General features: G+C 35.0%; 1 protein-coding gene across 1 annotated transcript in view; it reads right to left on the bottom strand.

Annotated features, from left to right (window-relative positions):
- HMGCLL1 (3-hydroxy-3-methylglutaryl-CoA lyase like 1) overlaps window positions 1-21,499 on the bottom strand; it is a gene marked incomplete at both ends in the record, with an annotated part of 78,689 nt that overhangs the window by 40,466 nt on the left and 16,724 nt on the right. The window contains 4 exons of the mRNA XM_084285281.1: window positions 6,759-6,907; window positions 8,714-8,809; window positions 13,226-13,333; window positions 14,329-14,406. Of these exons, the coding sequence (XP_084141407.1) occupies window positions 6,759-6,907; window positions 8,714-8,809; window positions 13,226-13,333; window positions 14,329-14,406 (431 nt within the window). The remainder of the gene's footprint in view (window positions 1-6,758; window positions 6,908-8,713; window positions 8,810-13,225; window positions 13,334-14,328; window positions 14,407-21,499) is intronic.

Genomic DNA, 21,499 nt, shown 5'->3' with positions numbered 1-21,499 from the left:
CACATGTATTTTTTTTTCAAAATAAATGCAAATATAAAAAGCAGAATGAAGATAAGTAAAATTGAATCTTTATTCTATAACTTCTATGATTTTGTCTTACCTTGTGTATTAGCATAGATGTAAAACAATAGTTATTTCCTATAATCAACAATTATAGTACTTTTAACCTGTAACCTTTATTATACTGTAACATAAAAGGTATCAGTTGTACTATTTTGATAATATTGCAATATAATTGTTTGTATGCTATCTATCTGTCATAGCAAAAAATATCTCTATATTTCAGCTGGTATTGAATTCTATAGACACATATCAATATATTCCAATATTCTTTTACATATTGTGAACTCAGCATACTGCTCATTCTTAAAAGTTACAAGACTATAAACTAAGGAATTATATACACCAGTTTAGAATTAATGTGTGATTACATGTGTTTTAATTTATGAAGCAGCAGCTTTGTAAGGAAATGCTTCTAGAGTTAAAAGTTATTTTACAGCAAACATTTCCATCTGTTTTTCTAACATTGAACCTCTAAACACTTGCATACACACTCACATTTGCACATGCAAATAGCCCAAATGGCCTCAAAAGGGCTCTTCACATGAATTTTTTTCAGGACTGGGACATAAATACAGCTTTTAATTGCTGGAGAGGTGCTTTTTTGATATATATAAAATATTACAACCTTTCAGCTTCATATTCCCTGTTAATTTTATTAGGATTAAGACAGTCGTATACAGAACTGAATGTTTCAGAGGGAGATAGATTATTTCACTGTCACGGGATACACAGTAGGTACTGAAGTGCCATTTCTGGAAAACAGGGACAGGAAAATCCCTATTTCCTTACTGCTCTTCTATTGTAGCAACTGTGATTTATTTCCATGTCATTTTAAATTTTGGAATGCATTCACTTTGAAGAATCTCTTTTAACCAGATTTAACTTCACTTCTCCACATATACATTTACATTAAAATTGCATCTATGGTAAAACACAATCCAAGTGATTACTTGCAACTATCATTTGCCACAATTTTTTTACCAATCCTGGATTGGTAAAAAATCCATTTTTAATCACTGAAAAAGATATGGTACTTTTAACAGTACCTGAATTATGTATTAATAAATGCAATCCTAAAACCAGCAGTATTTTGTGCCATGTCACATGCAAAATATGCATAGTAGTCATTAGCTGACCACAGTTTATAACACTGATTTGGCAGTGTCTTCACAGAATGTGTCCCAGATGTTATTGTAAAGTTTTTATGCACGTACAAAAAAATAAAAATTAAAACCCCTTTATGATGCTAATAAATAGTCTAACTGCTAAGACCATATGCAAGATTTCAATTCTTCATAAACATTTGAACTAATTTAGTAAACATTTAGAAAACTGTGTGCTGTGCTACAGATTTTAAATGTGACAGCTGACAACATAAATTTTCTGGATGATGATCGAGTCAATGTTAGTGCAGCTGTAGCAACAGTAAGACATGCAAAAGCTTAAAGTTTAGTTTCAACTGTTTGAGTGCATTTTTCATAAGATTCAAGGATTGCCAATGATTTACACTCACTACATAAATTCTAAAATGCCAGTAAAAATAGGAAATAAAATTTGAACCCCTTAAAATTATTTTTGGATGTATTCTTGAACTGCTCAAATAAGGTGTTAGGGCAAGGCACTAAATTATCCATTTCCTGCAAATAAATAACACTTTAAACAACAATAGTGCTTTAGAAAGGAAACAGTCTCTGTATTGAAATTAATATAAATACAATTTATGCATATTAATATTTTTATTACCTAAGTAATTCAAGCAAAATATTTAGCCTACAAAATTTATATTAGAAGCCAAAATGTGTAGCCCTGGGATCTTGCTTGAGTAAAGGCTGCAGAGTTTGGCCACAGTTCTTTATAAGCAGCTATTCTCCAAAAGAGTGATTGAAAAAAATAAATAAATAATAATAATTCTCAGTGCACAAAGTGCAAATCTTTGCCCTAATACTCCACAGCTTCATTTCGTGCTACCTTGCACCATAAAGCCTATTAATACATTAATTGTATCTATTGCAATTTACATAAATTACAAGATTCTAATCCTTAGTATATGCACAGGTAGAATGGGGTTTAGCTGCTCTAACTTTTGATATCAAAGATAATCACCTACAGCCCATGCCTTAGACAGGCCAATCTATAGTGTGACTAACATAGGATAGGACCCAAGCTCCTTTGCAGCCAAAAGGATCATCCAGAGAGTGATCCATCTTATTCTAAGGCAGGTACTTAAGAAAGCACACATGATAAATTATAGTCTGAAGGCTGCCTATTTCTCTCTGGTAACTAAAAACAAATTTAGGACAACAATCTCAGACTTGTCATATTGTCATGCTCAGCTTTGCCTCGTGTTACAACAGTAGCTGTAATCAATATGTAATAATTATAAATAAATGCCACTTAACAAAATAAAACCTGAAATTAATCTTCTCCTTGAAATTAAGAAACAATCAGTGAAATAATGAGTACCAGTTCTAAATACTGAATATTGGCTGATAAATTAAGTAATATTCCATACTCTAGTTCCTAAAATGCTAGGTTTGACATCATTTAATGTAAACTCCCAAATTTCAAATACTGAAACTCAGTTTCTGCCCCTGCTTGACTTGTGAAACTTACAATATAGATCTGGGCATAACTGCGTAAAGAACAACTTGCTACAAAGTCCTAATCATCTCACCATTCAGACAATCTCGCAAAAAAAGTTTCATGGAAAATGCCATTTACTTCATCTGTCACTAAAAGTAATATTTATAGTAGCAGCTATATGGGATCATAAATCAAGATGGTAAATCACAGGCTTCAATAGCTAACTCTTTTTTCATTGTTTTATCTTCAGGAAAAAGTCACTTTGATTGCACTGAATATTACTACCAGAGCTGTTTATTTGTTTGTTTGTTTGTTTTTAAGTTCCGCTTCCTGATTATCTTCTCCACACTTTTCATTAAGAAGGAGAAGCTCTCTGTTTTATATAATTAAATGCAATGTAAAACTCCACAAGTCTTCTAAATGTACTTCAGTATTTGCAAACTAATGAAGCACCTCCACTCAAGTCCTAAGGAATTCAGTGCAGGCTTTTGTTGAGTATTAGCACAAGACTTCCAGAATTGAGCTGGAATTGATGGGCTGCTTCCATAATCGTCCTATCATTAGCAGCTGAAATACTGTAAACAGACTTATTTACTTCCTGGAATTTGGCATTCAGAACTGATGCTTCCTCTTTATGGGTATTTCTTTATTTTTTAACTAATTAGACGTTTCAAGTCCACCTTCTAGAACTTTGTTAAAGAGATCTGTCATTAGAGTCTTGTATTCTGCATGTTCATGCGCCTGATCTTTTTTTCTGGTTTTCAGAATTCTAGTCTACAAAAGACAGGATATTGAAGCTTAACAGAAGATACTGAGGTAGATGGACGCTAATCAATCCTTTTTATTTCTAAGCAATCATTCAGTCTCAGTGCTTCCTAGAGATTTCTGTAACTCATGAGGAGTGTGTCTAAATGAGTATGAACGTGCAGCTACGAGACTCAGTGTATCACAATAGCTGATAACTATTCTCTCAAAAACATTATTTGTTTGGACTCTGATCCCTAACAACATTTCATTTCTCATTAATTACTACTTTGCCTCTTCAAAATCTTCCTGGAAGGGATTTTTTAAATGTGCATTGAAAATCCAAATGGATTGTATTAACTGGTTCTGATTTATTTTCTAACTTATTAGCATGTTCAAAACTTTATTTTCAATATTTTCATATACTGAAAACGATATTCAGATGATGCTTTAGATACTTTGAATTATTACTTGAGGTTTTCTGGCTATGAAAGAAAGCTCCATTTTCTGCAATTTAGATTCTTGTCAGAGTTCTAGCAGATTAGCAACTTCACTATTGAATTAAGTTAGATCCCCTTGGACAAATACTAGTCAGTCTTCTAAAATTATTGACTTGTTGAAATATAACTTTAGTTTAATATCTTATATCTCAATGTCTCAATCTCCAATTTTCACTAGAAAAATTAGTTCCCAAGCTAATATTCTGTGCTGAAGATAGCTGTAATATAAACACACTTCAATGTACTTATCCCTTCTAATTGGATTCTTTACTCAGTTACAGTCCTACAAAGGCAATCATTCTGTCAGTGGCCTCCTGCTTCTCAATGATTCACTCTTCTTAGACTTGTAAGGCTGAGGAAGATAGCTATAGCTGGAATGGACTTACATCACAGCTTTCATTCACAGCTTCAACTTTGTTCTCTTTATAGCATATCTGATATTTAGCAGTCCACTGCTGAAGTGTTGTGTAACATGTTGCACCTGGCATGACAGACTCAATAAAATTGTCCTGCACATGCCATGTGAAGTTTGCTTAGGTTTGCACACTGAAGTGAAATTACAGATCTTTGCACTGGATGCACAAAGTAAGCACTTCTGATCTGATAGTAAGTAAGCACTTCATAATCTGATTATATTTTCTCTGGGTTAAATTATTTTTTTTTTTTTTTCATCTCTGGATTGCTGTTCTTCACTGTTTGCTTTCTTACATGATTATTGATATCCCTTTCACTGTATCTTCTAAGCTTGTTTTCTTTCTTTTTATTCTTAATTATTTTAATATTATTATTGTCTTATTCTGTTTTGCTTCTCTCATTTTCTGCCTCTTAGTTCATCCTCTTTCTAAGTGTCTTCCCAACCTGGTGCTTTCTCAATCTTTTCTGCTGTGTGACCACATATGATTGATCAGGTAGTTAACAACAAATGTATGGGAATGTTGTAGAATCCCATTGTGGGAACAGCCATTTCCATCACGTGTCAGTGTATCAGAGCCAGAATAGCTTCTGCTGGCATAATACAAATGCCTTAGACACACATTTGTGGAAAAGAAGCAGCAGGGTTCCACTTTCTTAAGCATGTGCAAACTAGTGCGGAGAAGATCAGTTACCATTTTAAGCTCCAACATCAACTTAGAGTCCACCACAGGGAGTTTCTTCATCAGCTGTAGTTTACATCTCCTGGACCAGTTGCAAAGTCCATTTATTGACACCCATAGCTATCCAAAAATACATACAATGCACAAGTTTTGAGGATTCCCTTGATGGTTGGCTGGCTCTATTGTGCCATTTGTTTTGAGTTTTGGTAGTGAAATACAGGGACATGAACGAAAAAACTACTTGACATGCTTAGACATCTGAAGAAACTGGAACACAGAAATTTTGTGAACCAATGTTCACCAGTGCTAAAGGTTTGTTGCTATACAAATGCTGCCTTTTTTGATTTGACTGTGCCCTTTTATCTACACCTATCTGGGACCTACAATTCTGTCTGATTAATCCCTGATCTTAATCCTCCTGGAGAACTTCAGTTGCTAGTTATATTCTCAACTCAGAGTTTACTTTCAGAAAAACACAGCAAATAGGTGTAGAGATCTGTTAGACAACAGACTTCTTATAAGATATGCTGCTCAGGAAGGCAAAACCTGACTCTGCTTGAGAGAATAGTAGCTAGGTAGAGTATTTAAACTGGTACAAATTCATGTTTCTTAATACACTGAAAGATATTACCTGTAAGTGATTGTCCACCTGAAATACATAACCAGGCTAGGCAAAAAGGATTGAACACTTACAAGCTGTGTGTCAAAACCTTTTGTTGGATGGATGTGTGTTAAAATCCTTGGGTTGGACAGGATGTCCTCCGAAGGTCCCTTTCAACCTCATCCATTCTGTTATTCTCTGATCCTCTGAGGCTGAGGTAGAACTAGAAGTCAGGTCTGCCCTTCTCAGGGCAAATACTCAAACTAACACAGTATTGTGCAAGAAGAGAGCAGTAGCATTACCTCTTCACTATTTCTGAAGCAAAGAGAAATCCCAGTATTTATTCCCGACAGGTTTCCAAGCACTAAGCCTGTAAAATATCTACCTCTATCACTTTTCAGCTCCAGGTACTTCCTTAGATTGAGTTTATATGTAGCTTGTATGACTAATAATTCTCAATGGACCTCACTGAGGAGTTTCATCTTGAAACTATATGAACGTTATTGTATTCACAAGGATGTTCACCAATAATCTTAGATATGAAGCTCTGCATAATACAACAGAAAAAGCAAATGAAAAAGACTGTCCAAGGGCCAGTAACACTCAGGAGTATTTCAACTTTAAAATAAAATACTCTAGATAAAGATAAATACTGGCAATTTCAGAGCTGCATGCACTAGATACTCCATACACTTCAGCTCCTGGAGATTTCAGGATAACCATCATGATTTTTTTTTTCTTTAGGAAAAAATTTGTTCCATCATTTTTATACCTTGATCCTACAGTGTATTAAGTGATACATTATCAATACTATTATTCTGTATGCAGGATACTTTTTAAGGTTCAGGATGTTATAAGATCTCAGCAACACAAAACAAATTTTATTCTGTCACCTATGATAATATAAAAATTTGCAGAGTAAATGGATATGTAGATACAGTTGTTATTTTTTTCAATTTCCAGAAAAACTAGTTGTCATTAGTATTTACAATATATAGAACAAAATTAATAAATATATGTTTTTTTTTAAAAAAAGTGTTTTCACAATAAAAACTGTTATTTTATTACATTAAGGTGTAAAAATTTGGTAGTATCCTTTTCTACTGGTACAAAAATAATCCCTTTAACAGTGACTCCAATATCTCTGTATTACTTAAGAATCTTTATATTTACCCACGCACTGGAATATTCATATTCCTTGCTGATTTAACAACTTCTTCAAATTTTTCTATGCTTTCTTCAATAGAACAATTAATATTCATTTTGCTAAAAGATTCAGATGCTGCACCAAATACTGAGACTTCTGTAGCTCCTGCTGCAATCTGGAAAATACATTTCAACAAAATAGAAGCATAACACTGTATTAGAAGTTTAGATTGTTCAATTCTGTATACGACTTTAAAGTACATTATAAATCTCATCTATATCTCAAATAATAGTTTAATTACATTATTTTTAATCTACTACATACAAACCAATTGAATTAAACTTTGAGTTCATTATGCTGTGGCAAATTTCCTTCCTCTTCTTATCAATTTGATACACATACATTTCTGAAGTGATAAAACAAGGTATTAAAATGCAGGAAATTATGTGAATATACTCCAAAAATAACAATGATTGATACTTACATTTCATTTTTCACAAAAAAGAAAAGATCAAATAACATCTCTGAAATATCCATCCTCTAAAAAAATCCTGTTTCTAGTGAACTCTAGGAAGTCATTCTCACACTTAGGACAGGGCTCTGTACCCTGCTGGTTCCTACACCAGCAACAGTAACCAAAAGGAATTTCTTTGATACAGTCAACTGTAGGATCCAGAGCTCCACTGGTCTTGGTGTCATAGTTGATAGGGACAGTACGTAGAATGTGCATCTGGAGTCTGCTGAGAAAAAGTCTCTAAGCAAATACCAGCCTAGAGAATTTGTCAATGTTTTTACTTCACTGAAGGGGCACTTAGCCTGAGCTTGTACTCAGTACCTCAGTAAATCAAATAACATGAGGTAAATCAGAATGATGAAAGTCAAGAGATTGGAGAAAACATTTAAACTTAGGAGAATAGCTAATTAATTCTCACTTTCCAGTGACTCTTTTTCTATGATAAAATAAAATAAATAAAATAAAATAGTTTTAAAAAATTGTTTTTTCTCATTTTTTCTCACTTTTTTCCCTTTACTTTCTGTTCCTGAGGGATAACTTCGAATCTTCAGCAACTGTTACAGGAACAAAAATGCTTTCAAATAGAGGGAAAAAATAACATAGCAGCAAGAAAGAACTCAGGAATCACCCGCAACTATTTATTTATTGTTTTCTCTTCACTGTATCTCTAAATAGAGTATGTAGAGATATAATTTAATTCATACAAGCTACCGCTGCAGACACAGTTGTGGCACTATAAATGGTCTGACTACCAATGGTTGACTCGCCTATGTACAGGATTCTGTTTTAACAGAGATTGCATGTGCAGTATAGAACCTGAAGGACAGACTATACACAAACGTCCATCAAGCAATACCTCTTTCAAATATGGCTTGTCCTATATCAAGGCAAGGCACAGAAGCCTAAAAACAATTTCAGAAAACACGGAAAAAATTTACTGTTTTTTGAAGACTGAAATGCTCCAAACACTTCAAGTCCTATCATTCTTAATATTGTCTAGTATGAACTGGAACAATTAATAATTTTGAACCCTACTGAAATGAAATGCGAAATTTAAGAAATCTAATACATTCCTATAAACCATTTTCATTTAATTCACTCACTACTTTCCAATAAGAAAACACTCTTCAGAACCTTTTCCAGGGCCAACAAGTCAAAGAAGTAAAAGGAATTCTCGTTCTCTTTACATGCAATCATCATTTATAGGAACTTGCGAAGACTGATTGAATGATACTTTCATTAAAGCTTGAACATATAGAACTTAACATCACTCTTAATTCAGTCATTTTTCACAATGAAGATGCAGAGTTTTTCATCAAAAGAAAAAGAGAAAAAAAAAAGCATAGTTTAGCTCTAACAGGATAGGGTACATTATAAATAGCTAGTTTATGGTACTGAGCTGGAAATGAAGGAAAACAAGAAAACAGGAAGGAGGTAATTGTGGATATCTTTTACAAATGCACTTACAGCATTATGAAAACCTTGAAGGTTAGGTGTGAGAACAGGATATCGGACTCCAGGATGTCGCTCGATGCCTTTCATTACTTCCTTATTATCTGCCATCTAAAACATAAAAAAATATATATATAATAATGGTATTGATTGTCAATTATTTTTTGATTTTATGTATCTAAGCAAAAAATCACTTAGACTGTGCTATTGTCTAGATTATTGTCTAGATTGTATACAGTTCATACAGAAAGGATAACAGGAAAGGGATTAAATTGAGGTTGTACACTTGCCCTTTCTTGCATTTCTTAACTTTTGAATACTTGAGCTGCAAGCATTCAAATTCTACATGAATACAGAATTGGAGCTAAAATTATCAAAATGTTCTTTTTGTGTGTATCCGTAACAACATAAATTGCATCATACACTGAAAAACTTTTTATCATATTAATCATCAATTGTTATTGTAACTTTAAAACTACCTTAATGGATTCCACAGGTGGAAACAACAAAATAACTAAATTTTAGAACTGTCCACATACTGAATTTTCAGAACTCTTACTAATGCGACTTCACAATCTTACTTGTGATTGAACCTATGCAACACTGTAACCAGCATATTTGAAAAGACTAATCATAAGTCTATTCATAAAACAATAAACCAAAATATGGAACTCTGCATAGCGCAACATTTAATATACTCAGGATTTTCATTTAACAGAAGAACATACTGTTTATTACAAAAAGGTCAAAGAACAATACTTTACTGAAGCATTTGTTTTCCTTAGCCTCCTCTCACAAGAGAAACTCTACCTTTGTAAGACGTACTTAAGCTTTTCTCACTCAAGATTAAATATAGTTCCCTGTAGTAATAAGGAAGATGAATCAATGATTTATTCACGTAATAAACTGTAGATTATTTAGACAATTTATTTCTTGAAATAAGTGGAAGAAAAGCTAGTTTATTTTTAATGTTGTCTGCAAAAAACAATAAAGATAAAATAACACATATCCTTTGTATTTCATGTCTTACAGATTTTGAGTTTTAAAAAAATAATCTCAATAGTGTGTTTTAAATACTGTTTAAATCAGCACTCATATATGCAAATCTTCCAAGCAAATTATATTTATTCTGATATTGAGTTGGATTTCTTATTCTTTTCACACTCATGAAAAGTCAGTTTAGGAATACTGTATGAAAAAATAGATGAACTACAAAGGTTTAGTAACTTGTAATTTGGAATGCATAAGATATTGATGCAGTATGACAGTTCTAAGCACGTTGTATCAAATTATAATATTTGATATTATATCAAATTATATATATATAGCCAGTACTACCATCAACCTAGAATCTTCTTGTCATTGCTTTTCTCTTATGAATATGGATGAATTAAAAATGCCAGAAAAATGTGTGCATGTCCCTTGTATGCAAGCCCACCACACATCTATAAAAAAGAGGATACATGGTATAAAATGCGTCTTATAGCCAGGTACAACTTATTTTCCATTAGGAATCAAGTGATGGTATAATGCAACTTTTAGTAATTGCTTCTAATGTAAACTAAACCAGTGTGATCACCTAATATATCTGATAAACTCACAAAAGACATTCTATAATGCCTTATTGGTTTAAGAACAATCTTTCATTCCTTAATTTAAAAAAAATTTCTCAGGGCAAGGGAGAATGTTTAAAAATAAATGATTAATTAAATAGCAAATGTTGGAACTAATTCCGTACTTTAAAATTATAGCCTGACTTAAAATATACTAGAAATCCAAAATGACACAAACAGTATAAAGCTGCCAGGTCCAAATAATATTTTATGTACTACATTTGTCCCATTAATATTTTTCCTGTAGGTAAAATCCCATTTTAACATATATTGCATGTTAGAAGATTTTAAATTGTAATAAAATATTTCTTTTCCAAATTTCTTTAAAAATAAGCTTTCTAATGGTAGTTATTTATAATTTTTGGCCATTTAGGTTATAGGTGTGGGATCCTGTTTTATATGGCACCTTGCTACTGTGGAACTTTTTCTTTTAGCTTTTTTCAGCAATAAAATCACTGCCAAAAAAAACAGTGGATGGGAAACCATAAAAGAGCTTTAAAATATTAAAAAAAGAAATAAGTGAATGAGTGATCTAAACATAACCATGAATTCTATTCCCATGACCTATGAAAATAAAAAAGAAAGGAGCAAAGAAAAGACAAAGTCAGGACTGCACTTCATATCAGAGCAACACAATCTTATCTTTAAAATAAAAAAAAAAAATAAATAAACACAAATAAAGCCATTAAAATAAAATATTCAGACATGAATTTAAGATAAGAAGGGATTGGTCATTTTTTCTAAAACTGACAAACTTGTTCTAAATTTGGTATTCTTAATGGCCCATACTGTTACCACCAAAGTTTGATGACACTTGCAAAAACCTAGCATATACACTTTCAATCAACACAGTCTGAATGCATATTGTTCCTATGTTGTCACCAAAGAAATTCTGCATTGTCAGTGTTCTCTCCCTCTTTCCTATTATCCTTCCTTTGGGCCCTTCTCTAGTGATCCTAGGAACATTAAAATTAATCAGTATGTGCTGTACAGCCAGTTCACCCTGCTTGCTCATGATAAGAAAAAGTATGATCATACCATGTTTTTCCCAGAGGAAACCCTGGAGCACAGCTCAGTTCCAGCATGCATTCTCAGCTTAAACTGGACAAACTTTTTTATACATTTTGACAGAAGATGTGCAAACAAAATTGTTTTTAAAAAAATATTTTCTCATATTAATTACTTTCAAGTTTTACTTTGTAAATAACTTGCACAGTCCTTGCTAAACATACAAATACTCAACTGTTCATGTGCATACAGTGGGATTTTAGTTTCAGACTCAGTGGAGTCTGCTGCCTTGGTTTGGTGCTAGGGAGCATTTCTGAGAAGTTTCTTCCATTTGTACAAGTTCTGGGTACCTGGATTTTCTTCACTTGATTCTACATCTCTGAATTGGAGTTGCTTCCACAAGAAGTCCCCTCTGCCATGAATGTTCCCCAGAGATCAGCTGCACTGCTTTTCATATGGATACTTGAATTTGTCACTCTGTAAATTGACTTCATGTTCTCAACTCTTTATCACTGCATAAGTGATGAAGCAACTCACTTTAAAGTAGCTCAGAATCCTATAACCCAGTTGGTCTTTACTCATGGTGTCAATCCATTTTTCCTACACCTTTTATCCCCACTCAGCATCCTGTAACTCAATTCTCCCATTCCTCACTTATTGCTGTTCCTTGCACACAACACACACAAGTTCCTGCCCTAGTGCTGCATGGAAGAAATTGGAAATCACCTGAATTTTTTTTTTACGTTTGGAGGGTGATGACAATGTCTAATATTTCAGATTTGGAAAGAAAGCAGAAAGGCAGGAGAACAAAGCTAGAAGCAAGAAAAAGCTGGAATAAGGCTTTGCAGAGGCTCCCAGGAACAGCTCTGTTAAGAAGTCTTGACATGGCCTACACTGTCTTTTCACTCAGAGCAGCCAAGACCATGAGTGGCCATGTTATCACAGAATCACCTGGGTTGCAAAATACGTCCAAGATCATCAAGTCCAGTCATTAACAGTGGTAGACTGCCAAGTCTACCACTAAACCATGTCACCAAGCACCACAACTACACATCTTTTAAATACCTCCAGTGATGGTGACTCAACTGCTTCCCTGGGCAATCTGGTTCCAGTGTTTCACAACCCTTCCAGTGAATAAATTTTTCCCATTTTCCAGACTAAACCTCCCCTGGCACTACTTAAGGCCATTCCCTCCTGTCCTATTGCTTGTTGCTTGGTAGAAAAGACCAATGCCCACCTCACTACAACCTCCTCTAAAAAAACATTCAACCCTGTCATGACCATTATCAATCTCAAGACAATCCAAACACTCCCTAACATACAGGGCTACCCCACCACCTCTCCTTCCTAGCCTACTCCTTCTGAAGAGTTTGTAGTCATCCACTGCAGTGCTCCAGTCATTTTCTTCAATTGTTGACACCGACTATGTCTGCACTCACCATAGGTAACCCCCGCTCCAAGGCAAGCAACTCATGGCTATGGATAACATTAGCTGGCAGAGCACCTTATAATTAGAAGTTACAAACCTTTGTTTTCCAACAAGCCCTTCAATGGACACAGGTAAATATAATAAAAATTCTTCCAGATTCATGTTTTTCATTGGAATACAATTAGTGGGACAGACAGATAAAGGTATGTATAGTCCTAGCACATATAGTATGCATGTGCATTGGGACTACTTTTAATAATTAGCCCAAGTTCAGTGGACCTAAATCAAATCACAAAACTTGAAAATTGTGTAAACAGCACCTGACTACAGCATCTGATTTTACAAAAAAAAAAAATAATAATGATGATAATTTACTCCTGTTCCATTGTCTTCTATATTTATACAGACAATACGACTGGAAGACATCACTGCAATTACATGTAAATTGAAAGTAGAAATGGTGATGATTTTACATACCTGAGGCACCCGTTTGGATGAAACAAAACTGGTCACTTCTATTGCAGAAAGGCCTGTTTTGGAAAGCCGGTTGATTAACCCAATTTTGATATCAGTTGGGACTATCACCTGTGAACATGGAGACATGCTATAGCAAAGTATTTCATGCCATAAGAAACTTTCATAAGTCTTTCGTACATAATCAATACATGTATTTTAAAATCATGAATTACACTGGTACATTATACCATGACTACACTGTTTAATGAGAGTAGGAAGCTACAATACAGGAAAAGCACTAGGAAGTATACAAGATCCTACTCCATTTCTTTGCCCACTACAAAAGAATAAAGAAACACTTCCATGTAACTGTTTATAGATCTGCCCTAATTGTTAGTAACCAAAGATCAGCCTAGCAAATAAGTGACAAAGGAAAATAATACAGAAGAGTCCACCCACTCTTCTGAGAAAAATGGGATAAAAAAAAGCTCCAAGGCTGAGGCAGAGTAATTCTCCTATTCTGTTAATACCATTAACTCTACTAACACCTTTAATATCAGTATCAACATGTATAAGCTTAACCTCCCGTTTGCAGAAAGGGATGATTGTTTTGACACATGTACTGTATTTTATACAGTCTCTTTCAATCTTCTTCCATGCTTCCCAATCCCCCTTCAGGCAAATAATATTAAAAGAGTGATTTTGTTTCCTTTCTATGTTATTTCACCAGGAAATACGACAAAATCTATTGTACTATTCCTACTACAGTAGCATATGTAGCACAAACACATATTAAAAAAATAGCTAGCTAGTATTTTGTGGTGCTTACTAATTATGTCATGACATAATGCAATTAGTTGACAAAACAAATTCCAGAGAAAAAATGGTGGCTGAGTAACAGAAAGCCTAGTTAACCAAGTTTAGCAAGAAGTGATATGATTTAACATCTGGCTAAACAGTAATAATATCTTATTCTAACATGCAAGACAGTTATTAATATATGCAAATATACTTACTGTACAAAATGGAAAAAATGGTGATTAGCAGGATGTACGTATTTTACACAATGAAAATGACACTGATATCCATGTCAAAACACACACACACTAAAAGAGAAAAATTACCTTTTCATTTTGTAATCCATCCCTTGGCCCAACTTCTACAATCTTTATGTACTCAGGCAGTCCAGATGTTTGGGATTCCTGAAACACAAATCGATACTGAAACACTAAACAATGAAGATCTTTAAAATAAAAGGCACAGCTTGTACTTGTCCTCTTTCATGGTTCTTATATTATTCAGGGTATAAAGTCATACTGTCAACAGTAAGTTTGCTCACTGCCTTTCAAACTCTGTGAGAATATAGTCCACACCTTGAATTAGGGAATATAAAGCAGAAGTTATCTGCACATACGTTCCACTGCTCCTCGGAGGCTACAAATGTTTATTATAAAAATGTACATAAAACCATAAATGAACACCGTGTTTTACAGAGTGAGAAATATTCCCATTTCAAAAAGCTTCCAAACAAATGATCCCATCCTCCAAGCTTCTACCTGAATGTTCTCAATTTAACTGAACAGTTACTTCTGTGTAAACGTTTGCAAGACTAGGCTATAAATCTGAAAGGAACAGGGCAGAGAAGACAAGAAATGTTGAAGAGATTATTAATGAAAGATGAAAGTAATTCCTCCACTGGAAGATGAAGGTTTTAAAGAAAGATTTAAAGGAGAACAAGGAAGGCCCCTGGTAGACAAGAAAAATTTTCCAGGTTTAAGAGCAGATCTGAAAAGGCAGGAGGCTGATGGTGAAAGGAGAGAAAGAAGGCAGCAGTAAGGTCAACGGGCTAAGGAGAGCATGGGGAGCTGGAGGGGGAGGAACGAGAAACTAGATCAAAAAAGCAGGTGAAGGGAAATGAAACTTCCTTTTTTATTATTTAGCTGCTCTGTTATTCAATCAAATTGACAGGTGTGGTAGTTAACATAACCTGGGCCTGTAGGACCTGCAACAGTTCAGAGCAGTTGCTTAGGTTGACCCCCAAAAGCTGTGCGCCTTTAAAAACAAATTCGATGGCTAACTTTGGCCACAGAGCCAGCTCCCAGGTGAACAGACAGGATGAAGAACGCAGAAGCATTCTTCTCCATCAGGAGCTCTGGAGGTGCCCTGTTTTCTGTTTTGCACCGAATACAAAATCCAACCCAGCATCTTCATTCCAGTGTTAAAGCCCTTGATGGGATTAGTGCTAGCTACTTGTGAGACTGCTGCTCCCTCTACAACCTTTACCTTCCGTGGCAGCTAAATTCCACTGGAGCCATGAAACTGTCAGCTCCAGGGGACAACTCCTGCATGCAGCAGTCAGAGCTTGCACAGAGACCAGGCACGGCCTGCAGAAGTCGCTTCTGCCATGCGTAAATATGACCGCTAATCTCACAACTTTTAAAACATGTTTTTCATCCCTTCCTTATTAGTATCACCAGTGTAGTTTCTACCAAGTGACTGCTAATTTCTCCTCACAGCAATGGAAAGTGAGTCATCTACACCAAACTTCTAGAGCACCTTGTTTTTTCCCTGCATTCTCAGTGCCCGTGCATTAAAGGAAGCTCTCTCTCTACAGTAACAGACAAAATACTGGCCAAAATACAATAAACATATTTCAGAGCATTTACTGTATATTTATCTGAGCGCAGTAAAAAGAATGGGAAACAGCTGCATAGTATCTATTTGATCACGTGGAACATCTGGTAAGTTAAAACTTTGTCAGGCTGTGCTAAGCCCACACTCACTGACAGTATAAACCTACTAAAATGTGAAGGTAAAACCTTCACATCTGCTGCATATTGTTTCTCTTTTTTTTTTTTTTCTTTCCCAAGTTATTTTCGCAAATATGGCACAGCTTCAGATTTAAAGGCATAAATCTGGCTTATTTCATGATTATCAGATCCTTCTTGTTACAAGACAAATGCCACAGCCTTGCTATGAATAAAGCTGTGACTGGCAAAAAGAAGAAAAAAAAAAGGAAAAAAAAAAAAAAAAAAAAGGAGCTAAAATAGATTATGTGAACCAAAGCTTAATTTAGAGCATGAAAAATATCCATAAAACTTCAGTGGCAAAATTGTTCGATTCTTAAGCCAAATCCTGTAAATCCTATTCAGTTCCTACTGTGGTAAAACTTCTGTTGAAATTGAAGAGCTGTACCTGTCTTCCCAGAACAGCACATACAGCTGTATCAAGTGTCGTAGCCTTTCACATGGCCAGTTAAGGGGAGATCTGCAGTCCTTGGATTTCACAGAGAACAGTGTGAACAGGCATTGCAGAAAGGCAGTCAAGTATTGATTTTTATTTTCCATCTGTGATATTACACACGTTTAATCTCTTCCAGCCATGGGCTCTTATCCCCTGACTTTCTCTGTAGCCTTCCTGCTCACTAGTCAGTCCCAATTAAAATTCACTGTTGGTGACCATGACACTGACAAGGATGTACAGGATGACTCTCATAAGGGCCTGCGGCATAATGCAAATCCACTACAGACAAACCCTTACACTTTTCAAGCTGAAGAATTAATGGCTTAGAGTCTTGGCTCTTCATCCAGAAAAGCCTTGTTTTGCATTCAATTTAATCTGATTTAATCTACTGTACTCTACTGCTCCTTTCTTCAAGGTCACTCATTTCCTCCTGTGTGGCATCCAGTACATTACTGACAATGTCTCCCATCTTTCTGACATCAGTAGATCTACTCTGATATTTCACAATTAAAACATTTGGACTAACGCAATCACCTTATTTAAACACAAAGATGTATTGTTTCAATAAATTTGGTTTGGTTTTATTGAAGAAAAACTTTCAACAAAAAGATCTGAGGATCTCGACCAGCAATGTCCCTTCAGTCTGATAAATCTGCTTTCAACATTCTCATTTATTTCCTCATCAGCCAGCTTCTTACTCATTTCACAATTCCTCTTCCCATCATCCTCCTCTGCTTAACTAATCATTTCTCTTGTGCTGTATTATTGAAGCTCAGAAAACAAGTGAGTAAAAGAGATGCAAATACTTCGAATAAATCCCCTGTGTCGTATTTATGCATTTTACAGTACATAATCATTGGATAAAACTCAGAAATATATCAGGGACTAAATGACTACATGCTCCATCTTCTACTAAGTGACTCTAGCATTTTTCACGCTCTGTGGCCCAAGCTGAATCAGAGGAGGAAAGGAGTACCTCTTCACCTTTGTCTCACCTGTCCTGTGAGTACTCAGTAACCAAGTCTTTAGGACATTCTTCCAAGAAGCTGGAGTTACACACTTGTCAATGGTCTCAGGAAAGGAGACTCCTTGCTTTCTTGCTAAGTCTTCTGATCAGTGTCATAGAATGTTTGGACGTACCTTAAAACATAGCTGAAGAAGTGACAGGAGCCACCGATCACTTTCTGTGCCAGGCTCAATGCCATCTGCATTCACAAGGCAAACATCAAATCCACAGAACAGACTGAAGTCTTTAAGAGCTTATTCAGAGTTTAAACACTTTGGGTTTACTATCTGGATGACATTAGACCTTAACCAGGACTTGAGCTTCCTGAATTGAGGCACTGAGTCCCCTTAACTCTAACTGGAGGGCTTTAAATGTGCACCATCCCCACGGGTAGAAGAGAAGGATTTTCAGAACCAACAAGGAGACAGAAAACTTTGATACATTCAAGCAAGGCATTAAACAGTTTTTGTATATGAAAAGAATCCAAAAAAAAAAAAAAAGTGAACCCTATAGAAATATACAAGTATTTGTTAAACACCAAACATGTCAGGCAAATCAGTTTGGTTTTAGAAAAATAATACTTAATTATATTAAATGAAGTATTCTCATGTAATGAAGTATAAAAAGTAGTTATGGCAGATACTTAGAGGTGACTGTTTATTGAATCATATACTGGCTCTGTTAAAAAGTAATGACTACCAAAGTACAATGTTTGAAATATCAAAAAGGAAATAGTTGACATAAAAGACTAAGAGCCTGGAAAATTTGTTTTTTCCATGTATCTAGCCTTGCCAAGGGAGAACAAAAAGCATATAAAACCACAAAAAATGCCTCCCTCAAAACAAAATGCAGCCAGAGTCTTAAAAAAAAAAAAAAAAAAAAAAAAAGAGAGAGAGAAAAAAAAAGAAATAGGAAAAGGAAAGCCATACTATTCAGCTTGGGACACTGTATGCCAAATTTCTGTATGGAAACATTTTCCCTGAGTTATAAATAGAAATCCTAGTAACCCTTAATTAGAGCAGTATAATCTTCTTTACATAACCATAAATGTAATCAAATTAAATAAACACACTTTTTAAGCCCTGTAACTGCTTCAGAACTTCTAGTAAAGGCACTGAGGTTCGTTCAGCCTTCTGACTTTCATTCCACGCAGCTCATCTATATGGCAATTAATAGTACTGGCAGATATCATCCAGAGCTGATCAAAACCAAAACGACCCAAAAATAAGGATGACTAATCTGGAGGTTTGGTTCTTTCCCGTCTTTCTAACCAAGCAAAGATAAAGCTCTGCTTTTCTTTTCCACAAGGTGGTGTTCTGCCACAGAGGACAACTGAGCAAAGGTAGGTCCATTTTGGAGAAGAAAAAAATAAAAATAAAAAAAAAATGCCCAGGAGAGTGCTTTTAAACAAGAATCAGCAGGGAGGCATCATCATAACTCCATCTATACATGTCATCATATGCAGAGACATGGAAAAATACCCCAAAACTGGGAAAAGGCTCTGAGATAAGAAGTACAATTGCTGGAAGAAGAACAAAGAAAACAATGGTCAATCTTCTAAACTTTACAAGACACTGAGGAAATAAACAGGAAGAAATAAAAATCTTACTACAAATCAAATAATGATTGAAGCGATATTACAGAAACTTATTTACATAGTTCACACTACAGGAAGACATATAAAAGATATTCATTCCTAAGTTAACTAGGGGAAAAGGGGAGGAGATTCACCCATGAGATATAAAGAATATATACAGATATTCAGAAAACAGTGGGACACACCTGGTGAATAACCCTCAGCAAAGATAAACAGAGGATCCATCCTAGAACATCTACCCTACACTGCTGACTCAAGCACTGGAAGATCAGTAGCTTGAAGGAGGCTATAACTAGCAAAAATAATCATGGACCCGTGAGAAACTTACAGTAAGTAAACTGTTCTTTTGATATTATTGAGTACTCACAAATTGAATGACAGAACAGAGATATCCGGCAAAGCAGTTACAAATGGTTTAGACAACAAGACTAGAAGTCCAATTTCCATTCACATACTGGAGAAATAAATACAGAATCACAGAATTGTTGAGGTTGGAAGGGATCTCTGGATGTCACCCAGTCCAACCCTCCTGCTCAAATACAATGTACTAAAAGCAATACATGACATGACATTTTGGATATCATTATCATACCTAATATTGGCTAATTAAAAGAATCATTTTATGTCTGTCCTTTACAAATTCTATCATGTTTATTTCTCCAGTTTGACAATTTTGACCAAAAAATAAGTGATACTTAGGAAATATAGAAGATCAACGGAACCTGACTAAACCATTCCATAAAGAAATATTAGGATATTAAACTGGATAGCAAACTAAATGAGTCAATAACATGCTTTCAAAAAAAAAAAAATGAAATTATATACCTAATCCTAGGGATGTTGGAGAAAAAACAGCAGTATGCCACTTAATGAATAGAAATAGTTCTGGGCTGCCTTCTTCAGTAAAGAATTCAATCAACTGAAGAGCAGCAAAATACAAAATCCAAGTAATTCATTACAGAATTTCATTCTGTTAAGCAGAGTTGTATGTAGAGTTAACTTATCTGGAGCAAATCAAAAAATTGTTGAGGACAGAGGGGTCCTCTATATATCGTGTAGTCCAATCCAACCAACAACACACACGCCCTGCACCAATAAGAGCAGTGTCAACTGAAGCTGGTTGCCCATGACTATGTCCAGCCAGCTCTTGACTATCTCCAAGGATAGAGAGTCCACCACTTCCCGGGGCAACATGGCATTTGACCACCTTCATAGAATAGAACATTTTTCTGATTCTTAAATGGAATTCATTACACTTCAATTTGTGCCCACTGCCTCCTGTCCCATCACAGAGCAGAGCCTGACTTCACCCCATCGGGTAGTTAATACACATTGATAAGACCACCCTGAGCCTTCTTTTCTCCAGGCTAAACAATTGCAGCTCTTTCAACCTCTCCTCATATGACAGATGCTCCTATCTGTTAATTATCTCCATGGCCTTTTGCTGCACCCCATGCAGCATGTCCATGTCTGTCTTGTACTGGGTAGTAAGCTTACCTATGGCCTACATTAGCCCACCTCTTCAAATGTAATTTGAATGTGCTTATAACTTTTATTAGAGGGCTTGTGAGAGCTCATGAAAGAGCAGTGATTTAGATGTATCAGCAACTTATCTGAATTGACCGGGAATTCACTATTGCAAAGTAATAGCTTTAACATTTCGACTGCCATTTCCACTGATTATGAAATTCTAATATAATCTGCTAGTACACTTATTACATTGTTGCAAGGCTACTTACAACTAAATACAAGTCATTCATACAAGAACAAAAGAAATGTGATTTTAAACACAGGGGAATTCAGTCAAACTAGAAATGCTCATGCTGTCGGAGAGGCCAGTTCTTTGATTTAATCTGATTTATAAAGAGGACTGTAATAGTTAATAGAAGGTAATTAAATGCAGATAATATTAACTAACAAATAATATTTAAAAAAAATCCTTTTGTTTAGATAATTAATCTTTCATAAAAATAATTCTATCAAGTGAGCAGAATTTTCAAGAACTGACAGTTCAAAAGATAACAAATGACATTAACAGGGAATGCTGTGGAGTTCATGAAAAATGTTGCACTGTTAAGAATACTATTCTCATAGAAAACTAGAAAGTTCAAGTCACACTAACTACACTACTCATGGACATATGGTCACAAATTTAAAAAAGAAAAACATAATCTATTTATTACTATCCTATCCTAAAGGATTTCTGAAAGGGATAGGATAGGATAGGATAGGATAGGATAGGATAGGATAGGATAGGATAGGATAGGATAGGATAGGATAGGATAGGACAGGACAGGACAGGACAGGACAGGACAGGAAGCTACGCAAGTCAAAGTTGAAGAGCAGTATTCATGTCAAGCTTAAGAAACCTCAGCTTACTCATGTTGTCTACATACATGTACCTAGAGTCATTCTTGACAACTTAAGTGTTCTGGCCTCCATATGCGGT

This window comes from Netta rufina (genome assembly GCF_964035555.1).
Source record: "Netta rufina genome assembly, chromosome: 3".
In the NCBI taxonomy this organism is placed as follows: Eukaryota; Metazoa; Chordata; class Aves; order Anseriformes; family Anatidae; genus Netta; species Netta rufina.
Note: the sequence above shows the minus strand (reverse complement) of the source record. Positions and strands in the feature narration are given on the sequence as shown.